Below are 13,976 nucleotides of genomic sequence, written 5' to 3' on the forward strand. Positions count from 1 at the left end.
AATAATAATAATAATAATAATAATAATAATATAATATAATAATAATAATAATAATAATAATAATAATAATAAATAATAATAATAATAATAATAATAATAATAATAATAATAATAATAATAATAATAATAATAATAATAATAATAATATAATAATAATAATAATACTAATGATTATATATAGAGGTTGTTAGAACAATATGATACGATTGGTTTTAGATTTATTCTAAAATTAAACTTTGAATCCTTGTAAAAAGTCAAGACCTACCTCCCAGCGTTTGAATCGAACACACGGGTGAAAACTGACGTCGTCCAAAAGACGAGGGTTGATGAAGGATAAGGTGAGATCTGGCATTCCAGTCAACTTGATGAGACAGTCAATCTGGCAGGTGGAAAAGGAGGTGAGAGTGACGGAACAGGAAACAGTTGGAATATCGATGTCCAAGACATTTGTTGTATATACCAATATCGTAGATCAATGCTGACAGTGACAAAAAGTAAAAAAGGAGACTGCCTGATTTATATTGTACCAACCCCTCGTGTTTGGTGTTTTGTTATTTTTCAAAGCTGTTAGGGGCAACGAGACTCAGTGGTATTGTCTTGCTTCGTACCCGAAAGGTACCGAGTTCGATCACCCACCGCTGTGCTGTGTGGTCTTGAGCAAGTCACCTCGCCCTAGCTCAATTTGCAGCGCTGCACTGCGATTGATGCCTGGGTTATTCCAGTCTTCCCTTGGACTAGACCCTAGCGAAAAATTTCCCCAATGGGATGAAAAAAGGGAATTTTTTTTATTTTTTTTTGGTAGTCATTTTTGATTCAAATCTCTGGCAGACTTGAATATAGCCTTTGAACTGTCAGATTGGATACCTTTAAAAATACATTTTCATACCTGCCTACTTGAAAATGTCAAAATCAGTAACCAACACAAAATTCATCAGTAATAAATGGTCAAAATTCAGTATACTAAACTAAACCAAACAAAGAAAACAAAAAATGCTGCATGCAACGGTTTAAGAGTTGATGGCCCTTAGTAGATATAATAATAATAATAATAATAATAATAATAATAATAATAATAATAATAATAATAATAATAATAATAATAATAATAATAATAATAATAATAGTAATATATACTTTATTCATCCCAAAAAAATGGAAATTCGTTTACAGACGTGGCATGCATAATAATGTAGTAACACAAAGCTGAGAATCTATGGCTACAATGTATACTATATATATATATATATATATATATAAATATATGTGTGTGTGTGTGTGTGTGTGTGTGTGTGTGGTGTGTGCAAAAGCACAAAAATGTAAAAATATACAACCAAGATCCAATAGCAACACTTTATATCTTAATTTGATAAATTGAGATAGGCCATACTTCTGGCCTTTTTCCGAACTTGTATGTGTATATATTTAAAACTTAGTATTTAATATGTAATATGTAGAAAAAAGCAGAAAAAATCTCTAGGATTAGGTGAGTTAAAACCCCAAACAATTCGGTTTACTTACATAGCCTTGTATTTCAGTGATGACCGTCGATCCAGTTAAAACCCCAAACGATTGGATTTACTTACATAGCCTTGTATTTCAGCGATGACCGTCAATCCAGTTAAAACCCCAAACAATTCAATTTACTTACATAGCCTTGTATTTCAGTGATGACCATCGATCCAGTTAAAACCCCAAACGATTCGATTTACTTACATAGCCTTTTATTTCAGTGATGACCGTCGATCCAGTTAAAACCCAAAACGATTCGGTTTACTTACATAGCCTTGTATTTCAGCAAATGACCGATCGTATCCAGTTAAAACCCCAAACATATTGTGATTTACTTACATTAGCACTTGTATTTCAGTGATGACCGTCGATCCAGTTAAAACCCCAAACGATTCAATTTACTTACATAGCCTTGTATTTCAGCGATGACCGTCAATCCAGTTAAAACCCCAAACAATTGGATTTACTTACATAGCCTTGTATTTCAGCGATGACCGTCGATCCAGTTAAAACCCCAAACGATTCGGTTTACTTACATAGCCTTGTATTTCAGCAATGACCGTCGATCCAGTTAAAACCCAAAACGATTGGATTTATTTACATAGCCTTGTATTTCAGCGATGACCGTCGATCCAGTTAAAACCCCAAACAATTCAATTTACTTACATAGCCTTGTATTTCAGCGATGACCGTCAATCCAGTTAAAACCCAAACAATTGGATTTACTTACATAGCCTTGTATTTCAGCAATGACTGTCGATCCAGTTAAAACCCCAAACGATTCGGTTTACTTACATAGCCTTGTATTTCAGCGATGACCGTCGATCCAGACTTGTCGACGATAGCGTCAATCTCCTCAATGACGTCGAAATACGCCTCGTTGTTCGTATACTTGACACCCGTCCGCCTCCAAGGAATGTTCGACAATTGGCCGGTCGGCAAGGTGGCCCCAACACTGCAATGGCCAAGCATTTGTATAGTTGTAAACGTTCGCTTAAAACATATCTGTTTGGTTTTTAGTAGATGGTATGAGAAGCAAGATAGGTCTGGTTTGTCTTGTGTAGCGTGTCTGTGTGTGTGTATGTGTGTGTGTGTGTTTATGTGTGTATATGTGAATGATTATGTTTCAGACAAAGTAATTTGTAATTTAAGCGCTTAGAGTCTGGTGTCTCAGAGTTATAGCGCTAATTAAGTTTTCAGCATTATTATTATTATTATTATTATTATTATTATTATTTATTATTATTATTATTATATTATTATTATTATTATTATTATTATTATTATTATTATTATTATTATTATTATTATTATCATTATTATTATTACAGACGATGAACAGACAAATAATATATTTCTCAATAAATCTTGAGTCACAGGACCGATGAGTACTTATTTACAGGACTGATAACCCAAACTGCTATGGGCTCGTTGTTGTAATGTGTGTGCAGCTATGCTGCCTTGTGGTATGACACACGCTTTCGGATCGGAAGGTCCTGGGTTCAAGCCACGCTCTGCGCATAGTTGAGTCCTTGGAAAAGACTCTTTACTCGCATTCTCTCACCGTACTCAGGTGTAATATGATCACCTGGCTGTTAACAGCGTTGTCTCTGTCCAAAAATATTGTAATATCACTTCGCATAACAGGCGTCATGTCTCGTTCTACATGTTAGGTGTTGCTGTTGGTCAGGGACCCCTTTGTAAAGCACTTTGAGCACATTAGGGGATATTGCGCTATATAAAATAAGCTCCAAAAAAAGCTCAAATCGTGGAAATACTCTCAAACCAATGTAAAATATGGTCCATGACGACAATGTTAAACAAAGGCCATCACTACATTCCGTTATCAGACCTGTTAATGTGTGTACATTGCAATGATAGAATCAATCTAGGAGAGATTTAGAGTACAAGATGGAGCAGTAATGGGAATATGTTTGTTTATGTTTTTAAGGGTTTTACGGCGCTTGCAACACATTTAGGTTATATCAGCACCAGTAAAAAGGAGGAAAATGGGATAGTAAAAAGTTCTAGAATTACAATTAAAGCACCCAAGAAAAAGTAAGACAAAGGGGAACTGGGAACAAATAGGGATCAGATGCAGATTCCAAGAACTTACCACCAATGTACTTAGTTTGAGACCAACTATAACTATGTCTCATCCGGACACAAGCACAAAATCCAATAAAGAGGAATACACTCAAATGCTTACATTATACATTGAAAATAACAAATATAATAATACATAAGAGAGTAATGATTTACAATGAAAAAAATATCATCTCCCAAAACAATAACTATGCATTTGAATGTTTCCCCCTCAGCGAGGACTCCGGCCAGGGACAGGACAAAACCAAGTAATCACATTCCAAGACACAAAGACAGAAAGCATGTTGGAAAACAGGTACAGGGGGATAGAAGACACAGTAAGTACCTCCCAGGTAATGGGAATACATTCTGGTTGTAATCACAGACTCTATAGTGAGACAACAGAGTGGAACTCAAAACCAATGAAATTATCCAAACAAAGACAACGCTGTAAATGGCCAGCTTCTCATTTTACACCTGAGTAAAAAGCTTTTTCTAAGGAATCAACTATGAGCCGAACGAGGCTCGAACTCAGGGCCTTCTGACACGAAAGCGAGTGTCATACGACTAGACCATATAGCCACAATTCTCACTACACTTTCTATTTGTGTCCAATGATCCCATGTCTGTTTTTCTGACAAAGGATTTACACCCAAAACATCCACTTTTTGTATTGCTTCCACTCATAGCCTTTCTTAGACCTGTAAATGAGCTCTATAAAAATTGACTGAAACTCTTCGACAAACTGAAGATTCAATTTTTTTTTTTTAAAATAAGGGCATCATTGGAGAGGAGAGTGATAAATACAATATATCAAAAGAGTGGGTGTTATTTCTTACTGGAAGTATGACTGCCATAATTTGATGTAGAAGGAATGCTAAATAAGCATGTCATTCATATAGGTAAAGATGACTTCATCAAAGTCATATTCCTGCCTCTGGAATTTTTTTGACATAGAAAAATAATCACCATTATCATCTTTAATTTCTAGCCATGACCAATTGAATTTATTCCTCACGGGACTCACATCTTTATCGATGCTCGACAAGTCTGAATTGCTATCCACGAACAGCTCAGCCATTGTGAGAACATTAGAATAATGTAGCAATGAGCAAACTTGATTTTCAATCAGTAAATGACAGAGAAAAAAAAACTTAAATAAATATGACTTCAGGCCAATACACTGAATTATTAAGTAGAAGTGAATTATCAAGAAGAAACTTCGGCAGGCGTAGCGGAAAAATTCAAAGAATCGAAATGAAGGTAAATCGCCACAAAACAGCAAGCTCGCTTGGGCTTGAGCAAAACAATGCCAGAAAACGTCCTGATTTGCACGGGAATTAATTAGGCTACTTACCATTGTTCCTTATGATCAGGTACTCAATCAGTGAAGAAACGGTCAACCAGTTTGTTTACAACGTGAGGCAATCGAAATGTGCTTGTAGCAATCTATCCTACCTTTCGATTTGAAGATGTCTACATAACGGACTTGCGGCATTCGCAATTAACTTTATCATAGTTTTGAGACTCGAAGGGTAAATGTGGTCAATTTTGGCTTAGATGAAACAGTGAAATTTATTGCTCGGTGGCTCAGTTAAAATTGGCTACAGTTGGGATCACGACGGATTGGAAAGTGAAAAAATAATTTAACGAAGGATGTGTGAAAATACCCAGGGAAGTGTTCAGACACGCCTTTTATAAAAAGCGTCGCTTTGTCTTGGCAATATATACATCGTTAATATAAACGGTCCCCATGAGCTATGCGTAGCGCTGTGGAACACTCCTAATTATTTTACGGTCATTCGACTACGATTTGTGAATTCTTTCTTTTTTTATTTCTTTCTTTCTTTCTTTCCTTTTTTAAATATTTGAATTTGACAAATTGACTGATTTCAGTTAATTGACTGAGAATTTACAGGTCTACTTTCTATATTTACAATCTACGGCTATGTAGCCCTGTGGTATGACACTCGCTTTTGGATCGGAAGGCTCTGGGTTCGAGCCTTTCTCGGCGCATAGTTGAGTCCTTGAAAAAGGCTTTTACTCATATTCTCTCACCGTACTCAGGTGTAAAATGAGCACCTGACTTATCATCGTTGTCTCTATCAGAAAAAAAAAATGTAATATCGCCTAACAGGCAACATGTCTCCTTCTACATGTTAAGTGTTGCTGTTGGCTAGGGACCCTTTGTAAAGCGCTTTGAGCACATTTAGTGGATATTGAACTATATAAAAGCTCTATTTTATGTTTTTTAATATATTAACAATCACCAGCTGTAGGCATCACCCAACACAATTTAATATTAATATTGAAACAAATCAAAATTCCAAACCTCGTAGATTTTCCAGTGACTGTGTCTGCGATGGAACGAAGGAAATTTGGTGGTTTGATGAGTTCCTTGAGGACGTTTGACTCGACAGCAAGGGGAAAGCCATTGTCTAGCATTTCATCAAGGAGCTTTTGGAAGAAATTTCCACAAAATAAATCAATATATATAATATATATATATATATATATATATATATATATATATATATATATTATTTAAAATATTTACCACAATGTTTGGGGCAGTCTACATCGATGTTTCAGGCTTAATTTGCCATCTTCAGGACTGAGTTGTTTGTTGTTGTTTCTTGAAGTGGTTCCGGTTTGAAGTTAATTAAGAGGAATTTGCGCCGATGGGGACACTTTCCGTAGATCTCATTTTTCATGTTGAGTGTGGCTTCATGAGGTTGTTTGATTATGGTATATTTTTCTTCCAGGCATAAGCTACATTGTTTTGATGTTGGTGTGTATCCTGTTGCTTTAGATAAAATTTTCCATGAAATGTTGTGGTCTATTTTGTTGTCTTTTAATTTCCAAATATGTTCGCTGAGTTTTGTGGATGTTTTTTTGTTAGTGTTTCTAAATGTTGAGGTGTGGAGGTTGTATCTTGTTTTGAAATTATTTTCTGTTAGTCCTACATATTTTTCTTGCTTGTTTGTTTTAGTTTCTGTGACTGTGGCTTGGTAAATTAAACTTGATTCTAAGCATTGTTTGTTTAGCGGGCAATGTTCTTTATTTCTGCAGTTGCATTTTCTAGTGGGTGGGTTTTGCTCTTGTCGGTGGTTTATTAATATTTTTTTGTTGTGGCTTGAAATTATTTGTTCTATGTTGCGCATACACGAGTAACTTATTTTTATGGTATTCCTGTTGATAATTTTATGTAGCTTGTGCTTTTTTGGAAAGTGTGTATCAATTAGTTTCCAAAAAAGCACAAGCTACATAAAATTATCAACAGGAATACCATAAAAATAAGTTACTCGTGTATGCGCAACATAGAACAAATAATTTCAAGCCACAACAAAAAAATATTAATAAACCACCGACAAGAGCAAAACCCACCCACTAGAAAATGCAACTGCAGAAATAAAGAACATTGCCCGCTAAACAAACAATGCTTAGAATCAAGTTTAATTTACCAAGCCACAGTCACAGAAACTAAAACAAACAAGCAAGAAAAATATGTAGGACTAACAGAAAATAATTTCAAAACAAGATACAACCTCCACACCTCAACATTTAGAAACACTAACAAAAAAACATCCACAAAACTCAGCGAACATATTTGGAAATTAAAAGACAACAAAATAGACCACAACATTTCATGGAAAATTTTATCTAAAGCAACAGGATACACACCAACATCAAAACAATGTAGCTTATGCCTGGAAGAAAAATATACCATAATCAAACAACCTCATGAAGCCACACTCAACATGAAAAATGAGATCTACGGAAAGTGTCCCCATCGGCGCAAATTCCTCTTAATTAACTTCAAACCGGAACCACTTCAAGAAACAACAACAAACAACTCAGTCCTGAAGATGGCAAATTAAGCCTGAAACATCGATGTAGACTGCCCCAAACATTGTGGTAAATATTTTAAATAATAATTCACTCCATTACTACATGTCGAGCACTTTTCGTACCATATTTGTATCAAACACGATTCAATATATATATATATATATATATATATATTTATGAGTGTTGGTGGGTACTTGTAGGTACGAAAGTGCTCGATAAAGGTGGTTAGAGCTAATATATAATGTAAATTTTCACTCACATTTTTTTGCCGAGACGACTCGTTTCTGTGCTCCTTACACTTCCTCAGTCGGCATAATCCATTTGCAAATGGATTATGCCGAATGAGGAAGTGTAAGGAACACAGAAACGAGTCGTCTCGGCAAAAAAATGTGAGTGAAAATTTACATTATATATATATATATATATATATATATCTTATATATGTACATATGTGTGCGTCCCTGACATTATCAGTCGTATGGTGAAAAATTTTGTTTTTGCACTTTTTAAAAGCCCAATGTCTCCTGAGCATTTTAATCTTTATTTGAAGCAAATCGGGTGATTTTTCATGAAGTTATGGTCATATGCATGGGCTAGAGTGTGAAACCTTAATGTTGAGAAAATCGGTTCCAAAATTGACAAGAGTTGATATTAAGTATAATAATTACCTTCATAAAAAAATTAAAATAAAATATTTAGGAGTAGAATTCAATTAAAATATTTCATCAATATGTAGAAAAATGTTATTGTCAATCAAAACTTTTTACCATGCGACTAATTATCTCAAGGACGCCCATATATATATATATATATATATATATATATATTTGAATAAACAATAAAATAGGAAACAAGCAAATGTTATTGTCAGTTTCAAGCTACAGAAACTGGGATAAGCTCAGACCCCCGTGGGCCCTACAGGCCTTGAAATTCTAACCTTTTTTTTCCATGTTTATTCTGACTATAGAAATTCATGACTCACTTTCTCTAAACAATAGAAGGAACGAAACTGACATCACTCAGCTCTTTGTTATTGTTTTTGCCAGCCATTTTTTTAATGAGTTCTCACTAAGTTGCATCACAATCAGACTATAAACGTTTAAGGCTACACATAGTTTTGTGTATCGGTACGTTAATTCCAGCTGGCGAATGTTATGAGCTTTTTTAAAAGATATGAATAGCATCATTATTTTAAAAAAAAGAAAAATAAGTAAAATACCCTTTACTCATCCGATAGGGGAAATGTCTCTAGCGTCTATTCAAATGGAAGACTGGAATAACCCAGACGTCAGCCACCTTCCAGCACCGCAAATTGAGCTAGGGCGAGGTGACTTGTTCAAGGCCACACAGCCCATCAGCGGGTGATCGAACTCAGTACCTTTCGGGTGCGAATAGTAATAATAATAATAATAATAATAATAATAATAATAATAATAATAATAATAATAATAATAATAATAATAATAATAATAACAACAACATACCTCATACACAATGACAAAGTTTTCTTTCAGGTTGGACTCGGAGCAGTCGGAGAAATAATCGTCAAAGGTGTCACAAATACGATGGAGAAATTCAACGACAAACAATGGCGGGACTGTCAAACAGAGAGAGTAACAAACCGGAAGAACTGTGTTATTATCTAATGAGCATAATTTAAATGTATTCACATTGATGCCAATATAAAATACAATGATAGTATAGAGGGCATATACACGTACACACCCCACACTCACGTAGACTACATACACATGTTTGTTTGTTTGTTTGTTGCTTTAGGTCTCTTCCAACACAATTGAGGTTATATGAGAGACCGCTGAAACAAAAAAACAAGCAATCTAACAAAAATAGTACAAATGTCAATCAAAATCATAACCTAAAGATATCATAAGCTAAATTATAAATAACCAAGAACAAACAGGCAGAGGATTTACAGGAAAAAAAAATATCCCCTGTCAAAAATACAATCACAAACCAAAGAAGCAGGATAGGCTAGTAAAGAGAAGAAGAAACGACATCACTATCGGATCGTACACCCATGCGAACATCAAAGGTATATGATTCAAGGGTGATGCTCCCATCCAACCACCCGCACATACACATGTACACACACAACCACACACATTGATGCCAATATAAAATACAATGATAGTATAGAGGGCATATACACGTACACACCCCACACTCATGTAGACTACATACACATGTACACACACAACCATACACATTGATGCCAATATAAAATACAATGATAGTACAGAGGGCATATACACGTACACACCCCACACTCATGTAGACTACATACACATGTACACACACAACCACACACATTGATGCCAATATAAAATACAATGATAGTACAGAGGGCATATACACGTACACACCCCACACTCATGTAGACTACATACACATGTACACACACAACCACACACATTGATGCCAATATAAAATACAATGATAGTACAGAGGGCATATACACGTACACACCCCACACTCATGTAGACTACATACACATGTACACACACAACCACACACTTTGATGCCAATATAAAATACAATGATAGTATAGAGGGCATATACACGTACACACCCCACACTCATGTAGACTACATACACATGTACACACACAACCACACACATTGATGCCAATATAAAATACAATGATAGTATAGAGGGCATATACACGTACACACCCCACACTCATGTAGACTACATACACATGTACACACACAACCACACACTTTGATGCCAATATAAAATACAATGATAGTACAGAGGGCATATACACGTACACACCCCACACTCATGTAGACTACATACACATGTACACACACAACCACACACTTTGATGCCAATATAAAATACAATGATAGTACAGAGGGCATATACACGTACACACCCCACACTCATGTAGACTACATACACATGTACACACACAACCACACACATTGATGCCAATATAAAATACAATGATAGTATAGAGGGCATATACACGTACACACCCCACACTCATGTACACATGTACACACACAACCATACGCATGCACAATTGACTCTAGAATATAACTCCTCAATCAGCTAGAAACAAACATTACAGTAGAGAAGAAAACATGAATGAATAGATAATAACAAAACAAATAGTCATCAAGATGATGATGATGATGATGATGATGATGATGATGATGATGATGATGACAATGATGACGAATAGAAAATGGATAATTTTGCAAACCTTCCGTCGTGACAACAGCGACAAAATACAGACTGTTCCTGTAGATGTTGATGAGGTAGTGGTGGGGGGTGCAGATCACGGGGGGCACGTCTTCCGGATTGGCCACCTGGGAGAAATCAATGAATAAATAAATAAATAAATAAAATTCCCTTTATTCATCCCATACGGGAAATTTGTCTCTAGGGTCTATTCCAAGGGAAGACTGGAACAACCCAGGCTTCAGCCACAGTGCAGCGCCGCAAATTGAATTAGGGTGAGATGGTGACTTGCTCAAGGACACACAGTGCAGCGGTGGGTGTTTGAACTCGGTTCCCTTCGGGTACGAAGCAAAGACTGTACTGCTGAGCCACTAAGCAAAGATAAAAAATGTGTTTTGTTTTTGTTCATTTTTAAGAGTTTTTACGGCGCTTGCGACAAATTCAAGTCATTTGTTCTCCAGTAATAATGAAAAATTCTGGGATTACAAGTAAGGGTACCAGAGATTTACTTACTTACTTATCCGAACCAATGACCACCTGAGCTCTAGCCCTTCGGTCTTGTGCCATGACGTAGAAGTTAGACGTCTTTTGTAGTTGTTCCAGGTGACTATAAAGTGTGTTACTGATGCTTGGAGGGTACCAGAGATAAAGTAAGACAAAGGGGAATTGGTTCAAATGGGGAACAGATGTAGATTCCAAGAGCACACTATCAGTGTATACTTAGTTTGAGATCACCAAAAAGTCTCATTCAGACACAAGCAAAGCGACGCTCGAACACAGGACCTTCCGATCCGAAAGAGAGTGTCATACCACAAGACCACATAGCCGCACATCCTTTAGCGGGTGATTTGAAAATATACTGAGGGTTTACAACGTACTGAATTTTGTAAATATACAGAAAATTGGCAACCTTGAATAATTAATTCAATTCCTGATAAATAGTGTGGCTATGTGGTCTAGTGGTATGACACTCACATTCGGATCGGAAGGTCTTGGGTTTGAGCCTCGCTCTGCGCATAGTTGAGTCCTTGGAAAATCCTCTTTACTCACATTACATTCTCTCACCGTACTCAGGTGTAAAAAGAGTACCTGGCCATCAACAGCTGTAATAATCGCCTAACAGGCATCATGTCTTGTTCTACATTTTAATGTTTCTGTTGGTCAGGGACACTATGTAAAGCACTTTGAGCAAATTTAGTGGGTATTGCCTTATATAAAGTCTGAAAGAATCATGGGTATTATTATTATTATTATTATTATTATTATTATTATTATTATTATTATTATTATTATTATCTTTATTTTTATCATTCTTATAAAGTTCATTATCATCATTATTATTTGGTTTATTCTGCTGTTTGGTTAGTCCGTTGTCTTACCTTGCTTTGGACTTCAAAGAAATAGTCACATATTGATTTGTTGACCACGCTCTTCCAGTGCTTCTCAAGGAAAACATCTCTGTGAAAACGGATTCATATTTGTAAGTATGACAATAAACACAATCCTCAGGTTGAAATTGTTTGACAAAGCGTCCAATGCTGACCTTTGGACAAGAACAAACCAAGAACAAATTGATGTCCAGGTCAGACCCCGAAAGTGGCGATGGGTTGGTTGGCCATACCCTGCAGAAAGAACCCTGCAATACAACCAAGCAGGCTCTCGAATGGAACACACAGGGCAAGAGGAAACGGGGTCGTCCAAAACGAGACTTGGAGGGGAAGCCTTCACCAAGATTTGAGTGTCTCCAATCTTACCTGGAGTGGGGCAAAGGTCTGTGCCAAGGACAGAAGAAGATGGAAGAGTGCTGTTGAGGCCCTATGCTCCGCCAGGTGACAAGAGGCATAAGTCAAGTAAGTCATGACAATAAACACAATTCGTGTTGATATCTGAATATATGTTACAGTGAATGACGTAATCAGTCGGATGGTGAAAAGGTTTGAAACTGAGATATTGCCAAGTTTAGTTGGAAAGTCAATTTTTAAAAATACAAAATGAGTTTTTGTCATAAATGATTAAATCAACCCTTTTTGTAAATCTTCTGAAAATATCAAAGCTTAATTTCACTTCTAAATATTTTTTTACAGACAGTCAAGTTGAAAAAGTATGAAATTTGATAAAAGTTGCTGGATACCTTTCCCATACATCTGACCATAACTTCATGAAAAATCACCCGATTTACTTCAAATAAAGATTAAAATGCTCTGGGGAGCAAATTCTTTCAGAAAATGCAAATCCAAAATTTTCCCCTTCCGATTGATTATGTCATGCACTGACACATATAAGTGGTCCCTTGGAGCCTTTAGGCCCATGAAGCCGGAGTTTATCCCAGTTTCTATAGCATGAAACGGACAATAGCAATTGCTTGCTACTTTTGGGTAGGACACTAGCGTAAAGTACTTTCAACCAGCTACCCATTTACGGCTGGGTGAACAGGGGGGTCAGAAAAAATCTTGACTGCATCCAGGGTCGATCTTGGTCCTTTTGTGTATGAAGCGAGTGCTCTACCAACTGAGCTCCTGGGACCCCCTGCCCCTGATATATCTAAATATAAACTTTTCTAAGTTACTTTTTATTAATTTTATGTGGTACAAAATATTCAAAAAGTTGTAAGAGGGTCCTAAAGCCCTATCTGTTTGCTGACGACAACTTACTCTACAGAATGATTCAAACTTCAAATTTCAAATGATGCACCTTTTGACAGGTGAAATTTCTGAGCGATAACTGGCACGACCTAGCAGCAGGTAACCCTAAATATCGCCTACTATTGAGCGACAACTATAAGTATAAGTAACGCCTGCATACAAAAATTACACTGGGCCCCCAGACTAATGATAATGACTAATAATAATAATACTAATAAATGAATCGCATTTCACATTGTTGTGTTATGCCTTTTCAATTCTACATCATCAGGCCAAAAACAATCTCGATCAACATCTCCCCAGTCCCAGCCTCTCAGTAAGCAGGCGATTGCGTGTGATCTCCACTAGGAGGTTTTTGGTTTATGCAGTAGCTACTTCACAGATACAGACACAGATAGAAATAGAGTTGAGTTGTTTTCTAGTAGAGAGGTGACCGCCCACTTCGGAGCGCTGAAACTGGATTGACACAACATGCATTAAATTGATTTTTTCACGGACTCTAACATTGATGACATAAAAAGGGATCTTTTCGGTCCCAAAGCTTTACCCAGAATTATTAATCACAAACAAGCTATGTATCATTTTGTGACCGGCTGGAACGGTGAAAAGTGAAAAGAAATTAGATGTAAACAAGAGGATGGACAACCGGAAGTATCACGTCGATGTGTAAGATTGTCC

The 13,976-nt window shown here is 36.2% G+C and overlaps 2 protein-coding genes across 2 annotated transcripts in view; both read right to left on the reverse strand.

The window, feature by feature from the left end:
- Nucleotides 1-13,960, reverse strand: part of LOC144980361 (AP-3 complex subunit mu-1-like) — a 24,338-nt gene extending 10,378 nt beyond the window's left edge. The window contains exons 1-7 of the mRNA XM_078928059.1: nt 13,846-13,960; nt 12,036-12,114; nt 10,679-10,784; nt 8,931-9,043; nt 5,927-6,051; nt 2,305-2,464; nt 266-379 (exon numbers count right to left, since the gene is read on the reverse strand). Of these exons, the coding sequence (XP_078784185.1) occupies nt 266-379; nt 2,305-2,464; nt 5,927-6,051; nt 8,931-9,043; nt 10,679-10,784; nt 12,036-12,114; nt 13,846-13,880 (732 nt within the window). The 5' untranslated portion in view covers nt 13,881-13,960. The remainder of the gene's footprint in view (nt 1-265; nt 380-2,304; nt 2,465-5,926; nt 6,052-8,930; nt 9,044-10,678; nt 10,785-12,035; nt 12,115-13,845) is intronic.
- Nucleotides 1-13,976, reverse strand: part of LOC144980360 (uncharacterized) — a gene marked incomplete in the record, with an annotated part of 216,919 nt that overhangs the window by 58,677 nt on the left and 144,266 nt on the right.

The sequence above is a fragment of the Berghia stephanieae genome, chromosome 9, assembly GCF_034508935.2.
Source record: "Berghia stephanieae isolate SIO BIC M18660-M18661 chromosome 9, UCSD_Bste_1.3, whole genome shotgun sequence".
Classification (NCBI taxonomy): Eukaryota; Metazoa; Mollusca; class Gastropoda; order Nudibranchia; family Aeolidiidae; genus Berghia; species Berghia stephanieae.